The following is a 15,376-nucleotide window of genomic DNA, read 5'->3' as shown; positions in this document are numbered from 1 at the left end:
TCATTCTATACTTCATTTTATACCTGAAAGACTTGGAGGTTGCCTTTTGGATTTCTTGTGTTTGAAACTGTATCTTTTTTCATTTCGTTCTCTAGCAGTGATTTCTCAAAGCAATAACACTGTATTCTTTCTAATCTGAAGGATACTACACAAGGCTCTATTTCTGTGTTGAACTTGATGGATGTTGTCTTGGGAAACACTGGCTCTCCCAGCATCGGAAATGTTGCTAGTGATTATTTCCGCGTTCTGTGCCAGCAATCTTTCCCCGGTCCATTAGTTGGGGCAAGTGTTGGAAGCAAAGAACTGTTCAAATGGATAGATGATAGGATTACACACTGTGAATCACCTGATATGGATTACAAGAAAGGTGAAAGGTTGAGGCTACTTTTCTCCTTGCTTAAAATATCTTGCCAGCATTATGGAAAATTGCGTTCTCCTTTCGGTACAGACACTATACTAAAAGTAAGATACATCTTTAACCTTTTGGCTTCAATTTCTCTTTCACATCCTTGCAGTGCTATTTTAATTGAATCTGCCATCCTTTCTTGGATTGACCAAAATACTGAGGAGAACTGCATTGTGCATGAGATTAGCTGCTACCCTAATCAATGTTAATTTAGTGTTGTGTCTTATGGATGCATGTTTTGAATCAGTTGGCCAACCAAAAAAAAAAAAAAAAATCCCTACCATCTATCTACATTGGCTACCTTGTAGTATTTTTATTATGATATTGTGGATGATATGTAATTATTTGTTTCAGAATCTTTTCTTTTTCGAGTGGTTTATGATTGCCATGCATCATGACTGTTTTATCTTGTTCTTTCATACTGGATTAAAAGACCATTCTTGTGAGCAATTATGGGAAATTAGGCTCTCACTTATATTGTATTGGGATATCAGGGAGACATAGTAGTGGACATGGGATCTCCTCTTCCTTCTTTGTACAAATAAGAACCTTTTTTTTTTTTTTTTTTTTGCCTTCAGTGGTGCATTATAAGGCCATGAAAGTATTTACATCCTTGCAGATAAATCAATAATTTATATAGTTTCTGTATCTTTTGAGTGATTTGAGTAGATTCATGAATGTCATGATTAGACTTTATTTATCAAGCCTCCTTGATTGTTTGTGGTTCTTAGTCATTCTTGTCACAATGCAATTTCTCAAGAGATGCCTGTCCCTGCTATACCTGGTGACCTATTGGTTGTATATGATACAGGAAAACGATGCTCCTGAGTCAGTGGTTGCGAAACTCTTTGCAACTGCCAAGATGAGGGGCGCAGAATTCTCTCAGTATGGTGTGCTGAGCCACTGCTTGCAGAATTTTCCTTCTGAAGGACAACTACGGGTGTGAATCTAGTCAACTCCTGAATCTTTTCCTTCCCCTTAGATTTTTAAATCAGTTTCTTTTAACTGATTTGGATTTTGACATAGGCAACGGCTTCTGAGGTGCAAAATCTTCTTATCTCTGGCAAAAAGAAGGAGGCTTTACAATGTGCACAAGAAGGTCAATTGTGGGGACCTGCTATTGTTCTCGCCTCACAACTTGGTGATCAGGTTAGCTGTCTATTTTTAGTGTTGAAAACTGCTACTGATGCTGAAATATATTAATACCTAGACAATTTCGTTTTATGTCTTACTGAATTTTCTTAGCCCTGCCATGATTGGGGGTTTAAAGCTGGGTGCATGTTTGCAATGCAGTTTTATGTTGCTACAGTAAAGCAAATGGCACTACAACAGCTGGTTGCAGGATCTCCTTTGCGTACATTGTGCCTTCTAATTGCAGGGCAACCAGCTGAAGTTCTCTCTGCTGACACCTCTGTCAGTGGGCATCCTGGAGTTACTAATGTACCTCAGCATCCTGCACATGTGATCTAAATAGAATGAGCTTATAAGCCATGGGAAGACTATCATGCAATCATGATATTACTCTTATGGTTTGATAATAGTGTAGATTCTTGTTTTGATTGACTAGAAAAACTTGAACTTTTGCTCTTTGCTTCAAAACCTTTTTTGCTTCACAATTTTAGGTTGGATCTAATGGTATGCTTGATGATTGGGAGGAGAATCTGGCTGTAATAACTGCAAACAGAACAAAAGATGATGAACTTGTAATTATTCATCTTGGTGATTGCCTGTGGAGGGAAAGAAGTGAGGTATAATTGTTCTTAATCTTGTACTTTTTCTGCCTAAAGGCACATGTTCGCTTTATTTCTATGCAGATTTTTTTTTTTTCTATTTGTTCTGCTTCTGATTTGAGACTCATATCTTAGATTACGGCTGCACACATTTGCTATTTAGTTGCTGAAGCCAACTTCGAGTCATACTCAGACAGTGCAAGATTGTGTTTAGTTGGAGCAGATCACTGGAAATTTCCCCGAACTTATGCTAGTCCAGAGGCTATCCAGGTTCATTGAACTTTTATTGACAACACCCCCCCCCCCCAAAAAAAAAAAAAATTGGATTTTGAATGTGCAAGTTTTGGAGTAGGACGTGTTATGCATGCTATTTCGATATGCTTATAACGTGCTCTCTCTCTCTCTCTCTCTCTCTCTCTCTCTCTCTGTGTGACAAATTCATTAACCCTTGATTACTTATTTACTTGCCTTAGAAAATAGCATTTACATCTCCTGAATAGACTTGCCCACCTATAATCCTAGTGTCATCTTAAAATCATGGATTAAGATACAAATTTACCCTTGAAATTTTCACTCAGGTTCATTTCATACCCTTGAGTATTTTCTGGTGCAATGTCACCCCAATATTTTTCATTTTGGTACAATGTTACCCTGCTGTCACCCTTTGACTAATTTGACTGTTAAGTTTGAAAATTTGACTGTTTTGTGCTTTGCCGGATTGCCACATTTATGTACACATGAGAATTTTTTTTTATCATTGTCGTATCATCAGTCCTCTCCCCCACTCATCATTCTTCCTCGATCTTCTGCTGCAAAATCTGATCCTGGAAAACCCAGATTTAGACCCATATCTCAAACCCGGATTTATCGTTCTTGTTCAGTCTTCTCTCCCACATGAACCTCTCCCTCTCTCCCTCCCTCCCCCCACCCCTTCTCTCCCCCCTCATCCAGAGATCAGGACGTTTACGCATCTGAATCATTTCTTGAAACAGATCTGAGGACCCAGACAACAAGCACTTCTGGCAGCCCCAACAATTCAAGAATTGTAAGAAATAACATGTGGGTTTATCCCAGCTTCCCTTATCCTATGGAGAACAGAATAACCAACATCAATACTGACAAAACGACAATATACATCAATTAAAGTATTGTATGTAACCACATCTAGAAGTACCCCTAATCTTATACCATCAATTAATACAACTTCAGCTTTAACCAATTGCTAGGCTTTGCACATTGAAGCTTTGCATAAACCAACAAGCACATAACAATAAACTCAGATCTAGATAGAACTCTTAAAAGCATAAATCAATAGAAATCGAAACCCACATCCAGAGAAATCCACAAACCAATATAAACAATATAATCAATAAAAAAAAATAGATGAACCCCAAACTATCACTGGAACGACAGTGAAGCTAGAGCAGAGAGAAGGAAGAAGATGGTGAAGGAAGAACAAAGAGCAAGTGCTGAGAGAAGCAAATCCCAACCATGAAGGCACTCAGAATCCAGATCAAACCATCATGCTCAAGCTAGACCGAACCCAAAAAGGCTTTTGATCAACCTAGATCTAATGAACAAAATCCTACCACAGCATTTTGAAACCCCACCACACCACCGAAATCCCCTTTTGAATTTTGATTAACAACCCAAACCGAGATCGTTGAGAAACCCTCTCCCACAGCATCAAAATCCCACCCAGCTCGTCGCCTTGTTTTTCTTCCTCTTTGAAACCCCACCCAGCATCTTCCCATCATCTTTTATCATCTCCGTCAGCATTGATTGTAGCCTCCCACACCGTGGGCTTGTTGGAAGAGGAAGGAGAATGCTAAGACGAGGAAGAAGTAAGAGGGATTGGTTCAATTGGGAGAGGAGAAGACCAAAGGAAGAAGTAAGGAAGACGAGGATGTGAAGATGATGATGTGGATTTTTTTATTTTAAATTTTTAAAATATGCTAGGTGGCTAGCAACAAAGCATTTAAGGTCAAGCTTAGCAGCCAAAGTGGTCAAAGGGTGATAGCAAGGTATCATCGTACCAAATGAAATATGTTGTGGCAACATTATGCCAGAAACTACTTGAGGATATGAGGTGCGTTTGTGTGGAAGCTTCAAGGGTAAATTTGCATCCTAACTCTAAAATCAATGTGATAGGTTCTTTCTACCAGCCTTCTATATGCTATTAACATAATCTTATTGGTAGCTTACTTGTGCCATCTCAGTCTATCTGGCTTTCCCAAAAAATTATAATGTTCAATATGACTCAATATATGCTTCTGGAACAATCTAATTTATCTTTCCTAATGTGTGCTTTCACAGAGGACTGAGTTATATGAATACTCCAGGGTGCTTGGAAACTCTCAGTTTATTTTACTTCCATTTCAACCATATAAGCTCATATATGGATATATGCTAGCTGAAGTGGGAAAAGTTTCGGACTCATTAAAGTAAGTTTGTGAAACATAATGTGATGTTATGTTTTGCATAGTCTGTCTTCTCATGTACATGTGACTTCAGATATTGCCATGCGGTATTGAAATCCCTAAAATTTAGCCGTGCACCAGAAGTAGAGAATTGGAAACAATTGGTGTTATCTCTTGAGGAGAGGCTTAGAACGCACCAGCAAGTAATTTCTTGCCCTTAATAGAATTTTCTCCATTTGGTTACTGGAAGGCCTTGTTTCCTTTTAACCTAAGGATAAATTTACAGGGTGGATATGCTGCAAGTTTGGCTCCTTCAAAATTAGTGGACAAATTACTGAACTTTTTTGATAGTACTGCTCATAAAGTTGTTGGCGGTCCACCACCAATTGCTCCATCATCATCACATGGAAGTGTTCATGGAAGTGAACATCACCAGCATATAGCACCAAGAGTATTCAATAGTCAATCAACAATGGCCATGTCTTCTTTAGTTCCCTCATCTTCAATTGAACCAATAAGTGAGTGGACAGCTGATGGTAATAGAATGACTAAGCCTAATAGAAGCGTTTCAGAACCAGACTTTGGTAGGAGACCTGGACAGGTGTGATTACTTCTTTATGGTCTGCTCTGAGGATTTTTTTGCTTGCTCTAGATTGTGTTAGAACTCCTTTCATTTATGTATTGGAACTTGATGAAAAAAAGCATACTGATTCATCACAGGAAGCAGCCTCACCTGATACAGGCAAAGCATCGGTTTCAGGGGGTACATCTCGCTTTTCCCGTTTTAGTTTTGGCTCACAGCTGTTGCAGAAGACAGTGGGGCTCCTGAGGCCACACTCTGGTCGGCAGGTATTGTTTATGCATGGCAATTTTTACATGTTGACCATGAATGTTTTCAACAATTCTTTGACAATACATATTTAAATATTTTTTATCCTGTGGAACTATATGAAGGCTAAACTGGGTGAGGAGAACAAATTTTATTATGATGAAAAGCTGAAGAGATGGGTGGAGGAAGGTGCTGAACCTCCAGCCGAAGAAGCTGCGCTGCCACCACCTCCAACATCTGCTGCTTTCCAGAGTGCTAAACCTGAATATGACCTAAAATCTGCATTGAAAACAGAAGGATCGCCCTCAAATGAGGGCCCTGATTTAAGAACTTCCACTCCTGGACATGCTCCAGGGATCCCACCTATGCCACCTACCTCAAATCATTTCTCTGGCCGTGGACGCATGGGTGTTCGTTCAAGGTAACAACTTTAAATCTTCTTATGATCATCTTGGCAGCTAGGATCAGCTTTGTTTTGATTTGTCTATATCGTTTACTGAGTTCTTGTTGGTTACTCTATTAGATTTAAAAGAATGGGAAATTTAAGAATCTTGAGAAATTAGAAGAATCGCAGCAGTTGAATAAATGAAGCTATCATAATTGCTTCTTCAGATGCATTTTGTTTTATCCAGTCTGAGAAAGTTATATTTAACTAGAACAAGCATTTTGGTGCTGGCTCTTCTGTGTAGCCAACTTATTTTCGAGAAACAAGTGAAATGGTTTCTTATCCATAATTTTTTAGTCTTTAACGTCATTGTAAACGCCAATAAACTTGTCGAAACTACTGGCCGCCTATGCAGGTATGTTGATACCTTCAATCAAGGAGGTGGAACCTCTGCAAAGCTGTTCCAGTCTCCTGCTCTATCTGTCAAGCGCGCTCTTCCTACCAACGCAAAATTTTTTATCCCTGCGCCTGCACCTGAACCTTCATCATATGAGCAGACAATGGAGTCAACAGTAGAAAGCAATCAAGAGGACAGTACAGCTAATGCTGATCCGTTACAACCCCCCAATACTACATCATCCATGGGCATGCAGAGGTTTCCTAGCATGGGCAACATCCCAAACAACGGAGCAACGCCAAATGGTGTTGATTCACGTCGAACAACCTCATGGGGTGGTGGAAATTTTGCTGATTCATTGAGGCCTCCGAAGATTGGTGAAATTAAGCCTCTTGGGGAAGCTTTGGGCAGGATACCATCAAGTTTTGTGCCAGATGAGCCTTCAATGCGTCACAATGGGAGCTTTGGTGAAGATCTCCACGAGGTTCAACTTTGAACAGATAATGCAGCTGTAAATATCAAATTTTGTTATAATCAACAGAATAGTTGGGAGACTGCTTCTGCATACAAGAATTGTGGGGTACACCAAGTGGAGCTCGTGAAGAAGCAAGACGTGTATTTTTCTGCCGTCCAACCTCCCCATTTTCTTCATTTTTTTTTTTATATATTTTGTAAAATTTTTTGGGTTCCCAACTCCCTAAGTGGTGATGTATGATTGATTATGGTTGGCTCACTTGATGTTAGATGTTTATTTTACATGCCAAGGGAGTTGGGCCACCATCTCACACACAAGGAACTAGTGTTCTACAGAGAGGGGGGGATAGAGGGTCAGAGTTAACAAGACAATCTTGTACATAATTCAGAAAGAATAAGGATCAATTACTTTCAACTTTTATACGCCATCTCATACTGTGCAAATAAAACTAAAACATAGTACATGACATTTTTATTCCTTAAAAAAAAATCAATTTATAAAATTGGCATAACTTCAATACGTATAAAAGCATTCATCAGAACATCCACTCTTGTGCCCAACTTTCTTCCTTGCAAAAAGATAATTCATGTGGATGCAAGAAGCTCGAATGCCTCTATACCATTTACATTGTGTATGCAAATTAGGGTAGAAAGATCCGAGCTTCAAGTATCTGCAAGTTAACATCTAAAATTCAGCTGAGCCAGGAGTTCGAGGAAAAGGGATCACATCTCGAATGTTGTCCATCCCCGTTGCAAATTGCACAAGCCTTTCAAAGCCCAAACCAAATCCTGCATGAGGTACTGCAAAGAAGGAAACAAAGTGTCAGAGCATGTATCAGTGCATGAGTTTAATCATTCATCAGTATGAGTAATTTGCTCATTCCATCCTCAACACCCCTTTCATTTACACAGAAACATGATTCACTTATTTGAGATCGTTCTACCCCTTTCATTTACACAGAAACATGATTCACTTATTTGAGATCGTTCTAGGGATGGTAACTTTAGGGCAAAAGATGGATATATTTGTTCTTCTCAGAATAATTTTAGTGGGTTAAGATGCAAAAATATTCAGAAATTTTTTCTCCAAGAATTTCTAGCATCTTTAAATCAACAATGACATATGGATATCCATTAACTTCATACAAAAGGCCAACCTTCCCCAATCCATTAAAATAGCCTAATATTGACAGTTAAATTCAAAAGATATAACTTAACAAATCAAAGAAGGTTGGCTTTTTTTGTAAAATTAGTGGGGATCCATACACCATTATTAACTTAAAGAAATCGAAAGGTCCTAAAAAAAAAGGTTTTGGGTATTTTTGCACCTTAATCCATATAATTACCCCCTTGTCCAACATCCTTTATGATATTTCATGTGGAAACTGAAACCTCCCATGAAATTTCTTTTGTTCATTTGAAAACTTGTTCACCAAGCCTTGCCCTATTGGTGACATCCTCAAGTACAAATACAAGATATCAGTTCCTGCGCATAAGCTCTGCATTTATGAATTGATCATGCCAAGAGTCCTGAGAAGACAATATCATAGAGGAATTTGGAATATATATTTTTGTGTTTTTTTTTGGGGGGGGGGGGGCTTAAAAGAAGGATGTTTAGAATTTGTATGGGAAGCTCAAATGATTTGACTCTTGCTCTATGAGTAACTACAGATGCTGGAAGGGAAAGATCTCTGACCAGAACCATATCGGCGCAAATCAAGATACCACCAATATGCATCCTTATTCAGCTTTAAGTCATCCAAACGAGCTTCTAGAAGCTCAAGACGTTCTTCTCTTTGGCTTCCTCCAATAAGTTCACCTATCTGACCAAAGAAAAAGTCACAAGGTCATTACCTAACAGGCAATTACACAGTTAAATACTATTATCAATTACATGTCTGCATCCACACATTTGCAATATAGGATGGAAGATGGTGGTGGTCAATGCTCAAATAATACATCTTCCTATTTTATGCCAGCCTTTCCAAGCTTGAACTACTTTTAAATAGAGCCAAGACACACTGTTCGATGGCTGGAACAACAAAAGAGAGAATATAAAAGTTACCCTTGGAACTAACATATCCATAGCAGCAACTGTATTCCCATCATCATTCTGTCGCATGTAAAATGCCTTAATATCCTGAGAATGTTGCATCAAAAAACTTCAGTACATACAGTACATAATATACATGTATACCAGCATCATATCGTACCATATTATACTATATAATGTTGAGAAAGCAAAGCCCGGGGAGGGCTGATATTTGCATTGTTAGTCCTCTCATAGCTTTTACAAGAAAAACGTAACAAACAAAAAATATAGAAGTGGGAGATGGGTAACTAGGCTGGGCTCAACTTTGGTAAAATTTTCTCAATCAATTAAACCCTCCTTGGGAGTTCTCTTTTCTTTTTTTGGTTTCCCAAGATATTCCCTCAAGGAATCTGAGAGCCATTTAAAGGGTTGTCCTCTCCTAAACGATAATCTCCATACACACCTTCAGGAATAGAATGTTGGAATGATGCTTAAGGGGCATAAACTGCTACCATTTGTACCAACCCACTTGATGCCCCCTTGGGAGTTTTATTGTGTAAAGAAAGTAGGAGAAAAGTAGCATGCCTTAGGATAGTCTCTGATTATAACAGGGCATCCACCAAATGCCTCTTCAGTTATATACCGCTCATGCTCACTCTGCAGATCGCACCCCCATTTTACCTACAAAGGAAAAATAGTAGAAGATATTGCGCGCATCACTTGGAAGCAACCAGAACATGAAAATTACAAACCCTTGTGATGGGGCAGGCCAACAAGAAATGAATTTAAGAATAACAAATATGTAGCAAAAAGGTTATTGCAAATGATAAGTAATTAAGCTACCGGGAATTCAAATTTCTTATTTGCTCCCAAAAGTAGATCTATTGCTTCGGTGTAGGTTATTTGTGCAAAGTCTTTATCTGCTACGTCCTTTAAATGAGAGAATGGAAGAACACCAGAGTTATCAGGGCACGTTGCTAATTAGAGTTAAAGACATACAGCCAAAACATCAGATAAAGAACAGAAATATGACAGTTACACTGAAAGCTCATACACTCAATCGATCAATGATTCCTTTCTCGATCCATGTATTGAAAAAGTCCATGTCCTCCTTGCAGTTGTCAAGAACATATCTCACCTTCAAGCAACAAATATATGCATCAACCAATCTTTAATATGAACAAACAATACTGAAAAGCTTGCCAAAATCATCTAAATACCATGTTAACTTAATAATAGATGTGAAGGGTAACATACTACGTACTGTAGATAGGCAGTTGCACAGGCCATGTCATCATCTAGATCAGCAAATGCAAGTTCTGGTTCGATCATCTTGAAGGGGAAAAAAAAGATACCTCTTGCTATTAGTTTTATTATGCATGCATAACTAGATAATAGAAAAGAAACAGTGAGGAATAGAAACGAAAAGGAGTCCATTCCCTGAGGAGTCCCTGGAAGTGTTTCTGCTTATTTATATTACACTCAAGAAGAAAATCAGAAATTACTAACCCAAAATTCAGCCAAGTGTCTGGAAGTGTTAGAATTCTCTGCTCGGAATGTGGGACCAAAAGTATAAACCTAAATGAGTACAATATTCAAAGTTCATTTCAACTGCCAATTCTACTCTGAATTTAATAATGATAAGAACAGCTGGCCAAAGAAAAAACAAAATCAACTACAATATTTTTTAAGAGAATGAAGTTATGCGTGTACATCAGTAAGAGCAGTAGCATATGCTTCACCATTAAGTTGGCCCGAGACAGTCAAGAATGCTGGTTTACCAAAGAAGTCCTGATACATAATAAATGATCAACATCAAAATCATTCAATAACCATGTTACAAGCTTATTTATGAGGGAAACCAAAAGAATAGATCTCACTCACTAGAGACCAGTCAATTAATCTGTTATTGACTTGTGGAATGTCATCAACAGGAGAGTCAGCAGTTTCTTGAGAACTTGGTATCTGTAAATTTAAGAGATCACCAGATTAAAGAGAAATTGAGAGTGAAGACAACAGATACTATGACAAATACTGGCTATGTCAATGGAATAATTTCTAGCACTATCTTTTATTTTGAAACTAAAAGTAAATTATCAAACGAATGCTAAATGTAGTGAGTAAACAAATACCAGGTATATACCATTAGAATGCGAGGGCATGGATTGCAAAACCAAAGAATTAAACAAATAAATGCAGATTGCATGACATCTGTAGACCTATAGCTCATAGCACCAACCCAGATTGACAACATCAAAGATTGTGAAATATTTGTCATTCCAAACTATACCAGCACAGAATCTTGGAAAATATAAATACATATATATTTTACATTAGAATGCTAGTTTCTCACCCTAATCAATACTAGGTTTTTACATTCCTCTTTTTCAGATGCTTGGCTGCATTTTAATTTGTTTCATAATCACACAGATTACATGCCTTCCTTTACCCAACAGCAGGATTAGTCAACAACATGTTACTTGTGATATTAGATGGTACAGTGCATACCAAGGTAGTCACACAAAACTGTTCACCTGCCCCCTCACAATCTGAAGCTGTGATAATAGGACTTGAAACCCACACAAACCCATTTTCTTGGAAGAACTTGTGTGTGGCATAGGCTAACGCATTCCTCACCCTTGCAACCTGAAACCATTTTGCACCGTTATATTTAAAAAAAATAAAAGAGCCATCAGAATTTTTGCTTTTGCCGTGACAAAATTACTCCCTAGCTTTTCTAGGATAAGAAATTCATTGACTGAATATGTCACACTGATTTGGGCATGATGGTCAATTAAAAAAATCAAACTCAGTTCATTTTATCTATACTAAACATGTGATAAATCATCAGATATGACCAATAATTGAACCCATAAAAATTTGGCAAGCTAAAACCCGCTCATATTCATCATCTTGGCACCAACTGATCTCACATATTAGCATGAATGCAACAAGAAGAATAACACAGAATTCAAAGATAGACACGAAATTCAACTTGAATCATCAAAGTAGATGAAATTAGTTGTTACTTTATGCACAATCAAGCAAAGATATGAAGAGGCTATCTACAAAATATGCTAGATAAAAAGAGCCATACTGCACCAAAAGTATTTGTCCTTGGACGAAGATGTGCCTTTGTTCTCAAAAACTCTCTGCTGGCCCTTTTCTTCTGGATAGGAAATGAGGGATCACTCTTGCCAACCTGAGAATATCATACAAGAAATTTGCATGAAACTGCCAGCTTGAAGCCCAAAAATGTAAATGAAATAGGCAGAGAAATGTAAGGACGGTCCACTCATGGAGAAAAAGAAATCACTTATAACTGTTTAAGTCAATACTAATGCTTTTAGTTATGGCATTGCCCTGCCATGAACATTAGTTATCTTTGTCATAAACATAAATGCAACAAAAATCCAAGACTCAGATCCAATGGCTTAGTTCAAAGGTTTGACATTGAATCATTCCAAAGGAACTAAAATCACAAAGTTCAAAGCCAAATGCTTCCACAAGCAATTTCAAAATACCTGAGGAAGCCCATATACATGTACATGTGAGATTGTCAAAGTCAGCATCATTACAAACAAACCCATATGCACATCCAGGCAATGGAATTAATTGTTGAAATAGCTATGATGGTTTCAATGTTACCTTATCCTGACTGGGAAGTATTTAAGTAAATATTAAAGCAAATAAATTGGGAATGATTGTTGAAATGGATGAAGTCTGGAGAAAATGTTAAAAGAGTCAAGTAAAACAACCGACCAGTACTACTTTCTGGACCTTCAATTCCACCTTCTGCTTTGATCCCTGGCTCTTCACCACCACTCCTTGCACCCATATAGATGCACCAGTTGTGATCAAGCCGGTTTCTACCTAATAATAAGCTCCAGAGGTTTAAAATAAACAAAATTTCCATATGGAATGAATAGTCCATAAATTGGAACAATATTGTATAACTCAGACTTCTTCAAAAGATAGTATCATGGCAAACACATAGTAGACATTTGTGGAAGTACCGCAAAATAAACATGCTTATTAGTATATGCAAACATGCTTTCCTCTATTTTCTTAAACATGCTCTTCTTCTTTTTTGACATTGACATGCAAGGCTGACTCATAGAAGCAACTGTGACTTTTGAACACAAACAAATGGACCATGTGCATCCTGTGGTTAATCCATTCTATTGAAAACCATATATATATATATATATATATTTCATTAGTTAAAATTTATATTGAAGTCGTACATTTCTCAGAAGATTTAGACATGTTGGAATCTAAAAACAAGAGCGATTGCCCATGCTCTGTCAAAGTAGCTAAAAATTTAAGTTCCTTTGAAATTTCATTTATTTATAAGTAAGACTACTTCAGAAACATTTTGAAAACTCAGTTCCTCAGCATTCAAACAAGGAGGGTGTAAAGAACGTAATCCCACCATTATAAGAAATGAAAAATTTGCCTTAACGCTTGTTTGAACTAAAAGACAAACATTTTGCTCATAATCTTACCTGATCATATCCCTCGACATCTGAGTCCATCACGCATTGCATGTTTGAAAGGCATGAACCATCGTTAATCTAAATATAATAGAATCAGACCACAGTAAGTAACAGTGATGCAGCGGATGCAGTTAATGGATCACCATGGTTTCTGTGCAAACAGAATTTAGACTAGGAATAGATTTAGCACCATGAAATTACCGGAGGATGTTCCTTAATTCAGTTAATAATTTATGTAGTCAATACAAGAATTCCAAGTTTAAGTGTTGAATTCAATTCAGTAATTCCTAATAACGATTCCACATCAGGTTCCCCTTTCTTAGGTTCCTTTGAAATGCGTTTCTCAGAAAGTCCACGACTTTAGCCAATATAATGAGACAATCAATCACCGATACCTCTACGAACGTAACGCTGCTTTGGACCCGAAGAGTTCGAACCCATCCCTTGACAACCAGAGTCTGCCCCGCGAAGTCCAAGCCTTCATTAGGCCCACTCTTTATATCGACAACCTTGAGCTTCTTCCGAAATTCCCCAACTTTCCCGCCCACTTGGCCCCTCTGATCTTGAGCAACATCCTGCTTTGTCGTCTCGACGGCCTCTCCGGCGACTACGGTGCAGAAGCAGCGCCGGCGGGGAATCTCCAGGGAGAAGTCGGGAAACGCATAGGAACGAAACAGAAAAGGTTTAGAGAGTGATGTAGGGAGTTTGGGAAGCTGGTGGGGGATTGGCTTGCGATAGAGTGAGAGATAACGAAAGGCTGCGTTAGGAGATAGACGGAGGTGTCTGGTGGGAGCTACAGCAATGGCAGCCATTTGCTGAGTCGCACAGCCACGGACCATATCTGCTTGAGGCGCGCACAGGGTTATATCCGTTGATGCATTTGGTGACCCCCCCCCCCCTCCTCCTTCTTTCGCACGCTGTATCTTATATTGTCTGAATATACTTAGTTCATTATATTCCCAATTCACTGCAAACTAATTCAAATTCTCACTTAGATGAGACTTTTTTTAAGAGAATTTTGCAGATATCACTGACGAGACATGCTTTGCATGCTCAGCTATACTACTACATATTTTGAAACTCGAACACAAGATTCTAGGTTAAGCTGTCTAAGTTTCTAACTACTAAGACAAATGCCTGTTGGTCATTTGGTGAGGTTGATGCCTTTATAGTGTGACACCCCAGCAAATTTGTGCACATTCGCATTAACTTTTAACCTTAATTGGAATGGGCCAAACTGAAAAACTGATGTTAGAGTATAAAAAGCTCAAAAAATATTGCTTGGATTTGTAAAAATTTTCAACTTAAGTTAGGGTTTAAAGAGTGTTTTTGGGCAAGCCATTAGACTTGGCTTTTTCCATCATGTTAACATTGAGCTATGGGCTGTTGGGAAGCATTAATTGCTTTTTAAATTGTTATATTTACTCTCTCTTCTCATCTATCTACCCACAAGCTTTACTTAACCTTCCTTATATGCATGGTCTTTCTTACTCTTGTGACCTCCTAAGCTCTACCCTCAACTCTGCTTCACCTTCCATTGCTCATAGGCGGCACTGTCCAACTACTGATCTCCCATGTGTTGTTCACAGTGACCTCCAACCAATCTTTAGCTCTTCGTCGTCCTTTCTTACATCCAATGTGTCCCTACTCTGAAGTGTGGTTCTCCTTGTCGCCTCTTGAACTCTACTGTGGTCCACCAAATCTATACTTTCCATTACTGGATCTACTCCCTATCGCCTATCCTTGCTAAGTAAGCTTATTTTTTTTCCTCTCCTTCCTTGCCATCATGCTTTGCCTACAAGTGGCCGCATATTAGATTTACATCTCTGGTCCATCCCAACCTTCATCGTCTTCTTCATCTTTTGCCTTTTTCGTCTCTTATTGCTTGTTGACTGAAATGGTTGTCATTTTCTGGTCTCTTGCATTGCTAGTCATAATGCTCTGGATCATTATGTATGAATGAATGGACGATTGAGTGCTCAACTCCTTTATTCTTGTTTTTTTTTCTTGATTGAATGCTTGGTGATGATCCTTGGTGAGAGCTTCTGATGATCCTTGGCAGGAAGACAAGCTTTGTAACCCTCCCCTATATCCGTTAGATATAGAAAAAAAAATTAACTAAATCACCACACATGCACTAAATAGTAATCAAATACTTGGTTTAGGAGCTGTAGTAGTAATACTCGAGCCTAGGCTTGAGTTTC

The 15,376-nt window shown here is 38.3% G+C and overlaps 3 protein-coding genes across 3 annotated transcripts in view; 2 read left to right on the top strand and 1 right to left on the bottom strand.

Annotated features, from left to right (window-relative positions):
- The window catches only part of LOC129311074 (protein transport protein SEC16B homolog), a 60,720-nt gene that overhangs the window by 2,362 nt on the left and 42,982 nt on the right, over positions 1–15,376 (top strand). Inside the window, 2 exon segments of the mRNA XM_054953041.1 lie at positions 142–462; positions 1,218–1,346. Coding sequence (XP_054809016.1) covers positions 142–462; positions 1,218–1,346 — 450 coding nt within the window.
- LOC129311076 (protein transport protein SEC16B homolog) lies at positions 1,755–7,062 on the top strand. Its single transcript, XM_054953043.1, has 9 exons — positions 1,755–1,935; positions 2,029–2,154; positions 2,272–2,406; positions 4,453–4,580; positions 4,651–4,759; positions 4,843–5,157; positions 5,277–5,405; positions 5,511–5,806; positions 6,186–7,062. The coding sequence occupies exons 1-9, from the start codon at positions 1,897–1,899 to the stop codon at positions 6,661–6,663; spliced, it is 1,755 nt and encodes a 584-aa protein (XP_054809018.1). The 5' UTR covers positions 1,755–1,896; the 3' UTR covers positions 6,664–7,062.
- LOC129311075 (asparagine--tRNA ligase, chloroplastic/mitochondrial) lies at positions 7,002–14,077 on the bottom strand. The gene is made up of 15 exons (XM_054953042.1): positions 13,568–14,077; positions 13,182–13,250; positions 12,436–12,546; positions 11,771–11,875; positions 11,182–11,319; positions 10,558–10,638; positions 10,387–10,464; positions 10,183–10,251; positions 9,931–10,005; positions 9,728–9,811; positions 9,517–9,603; positions 9,259–9,354; positions 8,707–8,781; positions 8,338–8,464; positions 7,002–7,442 (listed from the first exon to the last, which is right to left on the bottom strand). The coding sequence occupies exons 1-15, from the start codon at positions 14,009–14,011 to the stop codon at positions 7,327–7,329; spliced, it is 1,755 nt and encodes a 584-aa protein (XP_054809017.1). The 5' UTR covers positions 14,012–14,077; the 3' UTR covers positions 7,002–7,326.

The sequence above is a fragment of the Prosopis cineraria genome, unplaced genomic scaffold, assembly GCF_029017545.1.
Source record: "Prosopis cineraria cultivar Desert tree isolate PC_DT_omini unplaced genomic scaffold, ASM2901754v1 PC5, whole genome shotgun sequence".
NCBI classification, from domain to species: domain Eukaryota; kingdom Viridiplantae; phylum Streptophyta; class Magnoliopsida; order Fabales; family Fabaceae; genus Prosopis; species Prosopis cineraria.
Note: the sequence above shows the minus strand (reverse complement) of the source record. Positions and strands in the feature narration are given on the sequence as shown.